Consider the following 8,846-nt stretch of genomic DNA (forward strand, 5'->3'; position numbering starts at 1 on the left):
AAAAATGAATTTTCTCTCAAACTCCACCTACTTAGAAGCACCCTCATTTTGTTTGGTATCTTCTGTTACCTTATTTACCATAGCAGATTTATCAAAGGTAACATCCATGTTGAATATTACTTTCTTTGTCATAGGACACCATAAGAGATATCCTTTGACTCCAAAAGTAATCCCCATAAAAATAGCCTTCTTTGCCCTTGGATCCAATTTTGACTCTGTCACATGATAATATGCAGTTGAGCCAAATACGTGCAAAGAGTCATAATCTACAACAGGATTTCCATACCATTTTTCAAATGATGTATTTCCATCAATAGCAGCAGATGGTAAGTGATTAATGAGGTGGCATGCATATGTAATTGCCTCAGCCCAAAATTCTTTGTCCAAGCCAGCATTGGACAACATACTCCATACCTTCTCCAGCAAGGTCCGGTTCATACGTTCTGCCACTCCATTCTGTTGTGGTGTATGTCTGACAGTGAAGTGTCGGACAATACCATCATTTTCACAGACCTTATTGAAATGATCATTTTTGTATTCACCTCCATTGTCTGTGCGAATACACTTGATCCTCCTGCCTATTTGATTCTCCACCATCGTCTTCCATTTGAGAAAAATTCCCAACACTTCATCTTTGCTCTGCATTGTATACATCCACACTCTTCGGAAAAAATCATCAACAAAGGTTACAAAATTATGCTTCCCACCCAATGAAGGTGTTTTGAAAGGACTCCAAACATCAAAGTGTACATAATTCAAAATGCCTTTAGTATTATGGATCGTTGTACCAAATTTAACCCTTGTTTGTTTCTCTTTGACACAATGCTCGCAAAACTCCAAGTTGCAAGCCTTTACTCCCTTTAACAATCCTTGATCTGATAGAGATTTCAAGAATTTTCCTCCATCATGTCCCAAGCGCATGTGCCATAGCTTGGTTGCTTCTGCCTCTTTGTCGCCACTGGATGTCACTGTCGATGTCCCAATAACTGTACTACCACGATAGCGGTACATATTATTGTTCTTCCGATTATCCTTCATTACCACTAGTGCACCAGAGCATACTCTCGTCACTCCATTTTCTGCAATGATTTTGAACCCTTTTGATTCTAGGGCTCTCACAGAGATGAGATTCTTCTTCAAAGTCGGTACATATCAAACATCTATTAATATTCTGATCATTCCATCACGGTTCCTTAATCGTATTGAAGCAATTCCATATAAGGTAAGAGGGTTGTTGTCCATTGTGTGGATGACTCCATATTCTCCTTCTTGAAAATCCACGAACCAGTCCCTGGTGGGACACATATGATAGCTACAAGCCGAGTCCATCAACCATATGTATAATGATGTTGATGACTCTGTTGTAACTAATGAGAGGTCTGAATCATCACAATCAGCTACATTTGAATTCATAATGGCCTTTCCATTGTTATGTTTGGCCTTATTCTTCAACTTCGGACAGCCTTTCTTTTAGTGCCCTTTTTCTCGACCCCTCACAACCAGTGCTTCTCCTTCTTCGCCCTTCTATTTTTCTCCCTTTCTTTGTTCATAGCTGTATAAAGCCGAACAAACTTCTCTGAGAGAAATTTCGTCATTTCCATGAAGTAGAGTAGTTTCAAGATGCTCGTGCTCATCAGGAAGTGACCCCAACAACATCAAGGTCAAGTCACCATCATCAAAAGTTTCATCCATATTTTGCAAATATGTGACCAGCTTATTGAAACTGGTGATATGTTCATTCATCATGGTACCAGGAATATAGGTGAACCAAAACAGTATTTTCTTCATGTACAATTTATTTTGACTGTTTTTCTTCAAAAATTTATCCTCCAGTGCTTTCCATAATTTACTTGCAGAAGTTTCCTTTGTGTATGAATATTTCTGCTCTCTAGCAAGGTAGGATCGAATGGTACCGCAAGCAACACGGTTGATAATTCTCCAATCTTCTTCTCCAATAACATCTGGTTTCTTTTCTTCAATGGCCAGATCTAGCCCTTGTTGAAAAAGGACGTCTAGAACCTCGCCTTGCTACATCCCAAAATGTCCTGACCCGTCAAAAATTTCTACCGCAAATTTCGCATTTGACAAAATTCTTGTCATAAGCGAAGATGCCAATAATGACGTATTGTTGACACTTGATGTAGATTCTTCTTGTTTACTGTCTCCCATCTTTGACACAAATATTATTTAATAGCTGACGACACAAATCAAGATTATTTCTTTTCTGATGTGGAAGATCAGACTAAGCTGCAACCACAGAGCATACTCAGACAGAACCTTGACTCAGTTATCAAAATAAATCTTTTCTGATGTGGAAGATCAGACAATGCTACAACCACAGAGCATACTTAGACGGTACCTTGGCTCTGATACCAATTGTCGTGGAAGCCAAATGTATATAGTGTGAATGAGTCACAACTACTATACCAAAAATTATGACAACCACCAAATAATAAATAAGACAATAAAGCAACAATAAAAGGAACATCAAAATTTACGAGGTTCGGCCAATTTTGCCTACTTCCTCGGACACAACCAATATTTTATTCCACTCCAAAAATACAAGTGAAATAATACTAAAGAGAGAAGATACAAATGTCTTAAGAAGATAAAAAGGCAAATGAGAGGTGTATTTAAATCCTAAACATTATGCCTTCTTTTATAGGGAAAAATTCTCACCCTATTGTGTCCTCCACCGATGTGGGACAAATTTTGGCAATCAACAAAACTTATATAACAAGATTAAAAAAAAATGAGAAAAATAAAAGAGCATAAAGGTGAACTTTAGCTCCTGAACAGTAAAGATAAAGAAAAAGAGAACAAAAAAGGCGCTTCTGATTGCTCGCTCTAGTTACTCTTCAATTATAAAGAACTCTTACCAGGCAACATGCAATTGAGGTATTTAGATTTTATACATTGATTTATTTAAAACACAAAAACTTATGGATTTGGATTTAATAACCTGCAAACAAGCAACATAAGTATACTTGCATAGCCACTATTTTTGGTAACCCACCAGAAAATATGTACTTATATACTACTAATAAATATTTTTAGAAATAAGTTGACTAAAATAAGATACAATTTATTGTCCTCATATCATAAGTTGTTTTAATCTGATGATTTAATTAACTTCACGGATCAGAATTATCCAAGTTTTTCAGCTGTTCGGTAGAAACTCTAATAAATCAAGCCAGAGATTTATTGTGAGAATGGCAGAAAATAAAAATATCTAATGGAGTGTGATCTATTAATGTCACTTCTTTGATAGTTTGAAATTTTTGCTACAAATATTAAGTTTACTTTGTTGTCATTGCCAAAAAATTTCAGTGTTCAGGATAGGTGTCTCCTTTAGAGTTGATTATAAAAGACTTTTAGCGCTTTAGAAGATCCAGTTCCCATGTTATGGAGAAAATGGAATCTTGAAAAGAAATTTATCCAACAAGAATACTGAAAATCCAATTGGCTAAAGAGTGAATATGAACAGATTATATTTGCTAATGAATGTGCTGTATGTCTTTTTGACATCAGCTACTGAAAATTACATTCAAAATTGGGATCTACTGTTGCAGCTGACAGTAGCCCCCTCTATCTAATTTTCAGTAATATGAATAATGTGTCTTTCCTAATTCATCTAACGTACAAACTGGAAATCCTATTCTTTACAAAGCCGGGAAAGGAAAAGCCTCATATCCTACTCAAGTGAAAAATAAGATCAATGAAGACATCCTCGCGGCAGGGAATTGTGAGACCACCCATTGGTTAATCAAAGCCAAATTCTTCTTCAGCTTGACTAAGCAAGTCTTGAAATAAAGGTTGACTCAAGAACGATATGGGGATTACAAATCTCTTCTTCTGCTTCTCCCCAACATAAACAACAAAATGACCCTTCGGAACATCTCCAGCTTTAGAAGACTTTTTTATAAAAGGAGGCATACGGATAGCCATGGTTGTTAAGTTCAATATAGATGAGCAAATAAGGAACAAAATTAGTAAGGACCTGAAAGGAGAGAAAAGCTTTGTATGATTTTAAGTTTTGCTGAGTTATGTTATTGTAACCCTTCTTTATATAGGCCAATGACAAGTTATAAAATCCTACTTATGTGCATAGGCATTCTGTGGACACCAGTGAAAGACAATAGCACCTGAAGTATCACATGGTTTTGTCTTCCAACTCATTGTCATACTATATATACATTGAGACTAGTCTAAAAGCAGATGGAGTTATAAAATGTCAAATTTTGATGATTAATATTGGAAATAATAAGAGAATTGGATAAGGTTAGAATATTTCTCCAGTTTCATTATCAATAAGAAGGTCATGCCATGTTTCTGGTCAAAGAAAAACAAAACTACTTTTGTTGTGCCTATGCTGAGCATGGGTGGACCTCAGCAGTAATTTTGTAGGAAACAAGCAAGAGAAGAATGCAGATACTTATCTTTAATCTGGTGAGCAATTATGATATAGACTGGTACTAATCAACAAAAACAACATGCTGGCTTAAATTTGTCAAGAAAATCCATATTTGATCAGATTATATAATCCACAAGAAGTTGACGTTGAACAACACTTCACGAGAATCTAAATTCCTATACCAAACTTAACATTCTAAGTATTAATGAAAAGCCAGAGCTATAGCCTGCATGGTACTAGAGACGAAGACCTCAAAATGTATGGTAAAACTAAAAGAGTTCTGGACAGGGGAGAAATAGCCTCTGAATACTCATCAGGTGACTCGAGAACAACACGCTTCTTACTGCACGGAGAGCCTAATTCCTCCTCTAGCTATAGTGTCAAATGATAAGTTAATCAACTACACAAAAGCATCAACTCTTTGCAGTTGACGTGAAGAGCAGAACGAACAAGAAGTAGCAAGCTAAGAAATTGATTTAGCATGACTATTTCAATTCTTGGTCTAATGTTTATGTTAGCCCAAATACAGCTCAAGCCCAACTGTCACAGGCTCAATCAGCTAAGGGAAAGCAGAAGGCCCTTTTATAGTTTCTTAGTTTACACTTTCATATATTTTTCATTTTCAGATTTTACATTTATATTTGTCTCTTACACTTGTAAATATAAATAGAGACTTCTCAATAATAGCTTGAGTTTTGGCCAATTGAGATTTGACCGACTCATATCAGTCATCTTCTTCTCTCAACCCTTCTAGGGTTTTCTTCTGTTACTTTACACCATAGCCATAGAGCTTTGAGTTTAACATGGTATTAGAGCGGGAATATAGATTCCTCTCGTCACAACCTTTCTTCCGATGGTAGCCTTGTTTGAAATCGTCAACGATTGTATCAGATCGTTGGTTTTTAGAATATGTTCGTGAAATTTGGGGTTTCGTTCAATCTTCGCATATTTTCGACTTCTACTGCGAGAATCGTTGATAATGTTCAAGCTATACGGTAATTTCTGTTGAATTTCTCTACCTAGGGTTCATGGCTAAACAAGACCTCACTTCTTCGGGTTTTCAGAAGAAGGACGGTATCATTGTCAATCCTAATCACAAATTCTGTTAATTTTGATGTTAGTGTTCATTGCATGTACCTGATTTGAGTTTGTCTCAGATTACTTCAACATACTCCTGTAATTTCTTAGTATTAGACTTAGTTTCTGCTGAAAATGGGTACTGTAGTAGATGATGTTAACTCTTCTTCAACTTCCAACGGTTTTGTTCCATTTTCCTTGGATCTTTCACATCCGTTCTATATTCATCCCTCAGATAATCCTGGAAGTCAACTAGTATCTGTTCCATTCAATGGTTGTGGGTTTGTGTTATGGCGTAACAGTATGCTCACTTCCCTTTCTGCAAAGAACAAACATAATCTATTAGATGACAGAGTCAATAAACCCACTCCTGAATCTCCTTATTACCCACATTGGGAGAGGTGCAATGATATGGTCAAAGCCTGGATAACTAACTCAGTATCTAGAGAAATAGCTATTAGTGTAATGTGTTTTAAAACTGCTAAGGAAGTCTGGAAGATATAAATGAAAGGTTTGGTCAGTAAAACGGGTCTAAATACATTCAAATACAAAGGGAAATCAGCTCTACTACTCAAGGCTCCTCTGATATAGCCTTTTACTTCACAAAGATCAGGAGTTTATGGGATGAGCTGAACTCTTCATATGTAGGTCCTACTTGTTCATGTGGTGCATTACCTAAATTCATAGAGGACCAATAGTTGTTTCAGTTTCTCAATGGTCTAAATGATTCATACACAACTGTTAAAAGTGCCATCATGTTAATCAATCCTCTCCCACCAATCAGCAAAGCCTATAGTCTTTTACAACAAGATGAGAGTCAAAGAGAAGCTCACTCTGTTGCTCCTAACTTCTCTGGTGATGCCACCTCTTTCTTGGTGTCTCCTAGTGCTTCTACTACAAATAGGACTTTCAGTCAAAAGGTGAATTTTGAGGCCAGAAAATCTGCTCCAAATGTCTCTTGCAAATACTGCAAGAAGCCTGGCCACACTGTTGACAAGTGCTACAGACTTCATGGGTTCCCTACTGATTTCAAGTTCACCAAGAGTAAGAAATATGCTTCTTGTGTTCAGACTGAAAGTCCATCCACCACTGCTGTTACTACTACTTCTCAGTATGCTGATTCTTCAGCCCATGGGTTTACCAAGGAACAGTATCAACACCTGTTGACCTTGTTCCAACAAGTTCAGATGTCAAACACTTCCACACATGATGCCTCGAATATGGATCAATCTGCTTTTGCACACTTTGCAGGTTTGTTTAGCAAGTATGCTGTAGATTCTAAGGTTTCTCATGTGTGTGCATCCTCTCAATTAGGTGTCAACCCTTGGATCTTAGATATAGGGGCTACAAATCACATGACTCCACATAAACATCTTCTTTTTAATGTCCAATCATTAATCAAGCCTTTCCTTGTCACTCTACCTAATGGATATAAAGCTAAAGTTGTATCAACTGGATCTCTGTATTTTAGGCATGATATGATTTTACTTCATGTTCTTCTGGTGCCATCTTTTCACTTCAATTTGATATCAGTTCATCAGCTTATATGTCAGCTAGATTGTTTAGAACTTTTTACCAAAATAATTTGTTCTTTACAGGGCCCTTCACTGAAGAGGCCACTGGAAATTGGTAAAGCTGCAGGCAGGCTGTACTACCTCCATCCAGATGGTGATCTCTTTCCTGTTCCATCTGATTCTCTGAATGTTTCTTCTAGTAGTTTACCTAGTTCTGTTTCTACTTCTAGTGATTTACCTTCTTCTGCTTCAATTGTATCTGATAAGTCCAGCCATATTGTTACACATGTTAATGGTACTCCTAATTGTAATCAATTTCATTACCTTAATAAATTGGACTTGTTTTGACATCAAAGATTAGGACACATGCCTTATCATAGAATGAAAACTATTCCTTTCTTATCTGATAAAGTGTCTTCCAATCAAAGTTTCATGTGTCCTGTTTGTCCTCTAGCAAGACAACATAGATTACCTTTTCCTGAGAGTGTTATACACTCTTCTGCTCCCTTTCAACTAGTACACATTGACATTTGGGGTCCATATAATACTAGAACTTACAATGGTTTCAGATATTTTTTAACTTTGGTTGATGATTGCACTAGAGCCACATGGACTCATCTCCTTTCTTGCAAGAGCAATGCTCCTTCTGTCCTTAAAGCTTTTACTATCATGGTTAAAGTTCATTTTAAATCTTCTGTCCAATCTTTTAGGTCTGACAATGCTTTTGAACTTGGTGGAAGTTCTGAAGCCACCAAGTTCTTCTCAAGCCAAGGCATTCTCCATCAGACCACTATTCCTTGCACCCCTCAACAAAATGGGGTGGTTGAAAGGAAACACAAACACTTATTGGAAATCTCCAGGGCTCTTCTTTTTCAGTCTAACCTTCCTCTCAAATATTGGGGGTGAATGTGTTCTGACTGCCACTTACCTCATCAATAGACTTCCTTCTGTTGTTTTGAAGGGTATCTCTCCTTATGAAAAACTTCATGGTCTTCCTCCACTTTATGATCACTTAAAGTCTTTTGTATGTTTATGCTTTGCTACTTCACCTAAGTTTGGCAGAGAAAAATTCCAGGCTAGAGCTATCCATTCTATATTTTTGGGGTACCCCTTTGGTAAAAAGGGTTACAAACTTCTTAACCTTACTACTCATTCCATTTTCTTTTCTAGGGATGTGGTTTCTCATGAAAATATATTTCCCTACAAGTCTGATCACCCTTCTATCTTTCCCTCTTCCTTCAGACTTTGTAGATTCTTCCTCTTCTTCTTCTTCACCTTCTCCAACTCCTGATGTTTCCACATCTCAAATTCTCCTGATCCCTCTCCTCCTATATCTGACTCTTCTCCTTTTATTCCTTCTCCTCCACCTTTGAGAAAATCAATCAGAACAGTCCATCAACCTTCCTATCTCAAAGATTAAGTTTGTTCCTCTATCTCTTCCTCTCACTCTCTTCCTTCCTCTTCCAAGGTCTCTTCTATTGACATACACATGCATGAGCCCCAGTTCTACCAGCAAGCTGCCTCACATCCTGCTTGGCAAGAGGCCATGCTAAAGGAATTCCAAGCCTTTGAGGTAAACCAGACTTGGGACATTGTCCCTTTACCTTCTCAGAAGAAGGCTATTCCTTGCAAGTGGGTTTACAAAATCAAACAAAGGGCTGATGGTTCTATTGAGAGATATAAGGCCAGGTTAGTCATTAGGGGTGACACTCAAAAGGAGGGCATTGACTTTACTGAAACCTTTTCCCTCGTTGTCAAGTTAACCACCATCAAATGCTTACTCACTTTGGCTGCTAAATGGAGCTGGACTGTGTTTCAACTTGATGTGAATAATGCCTTCC

The 8,846-nt window shown here is 37.3% G+C and overlaps 1 protein-coding gene across 1 annotated transcript; it reads left to right on the forward strand.

The window, feature by feature from the left end:
• Positions 1–5,626: 5,626 nt before the first annotated feature.
• Positions 5,627–8,193, forward strand: LOC138868447 (uncharacterized). Its single transcript, XM_070146001.1, has 5 exons — positions 5,627–5,953; positions 6,199–6,993; positions 7,090–7,312; positions 7,716–8,029; positions 8,176–8,193. Exons 1-5 carry the CDS (start codon positions 5,627–5,629, stop codon positions 8,191–8,193), a joined length of 1,677 nt encoding a protein of 558 aa, XP_070002102.1.
• Positions 8,194–8,846: the final 653 nt, after the last annotated feature.

The sequence above is a fragment of the Nicotiana sylvestris genome, chromosome 5 (genome assembly GCF_000393655.2).
Source record: "Nicotiana sylvestris chromosome 5, ASM39365v2, whole genome shotgun sequence".
Lineage (NCBI taxonomy): Eukaryota > Viridiplantae > Streptophyta > Magnoliopsida > Solanales > Solanaceae > Nicotiana > Nicotiana sylvestris.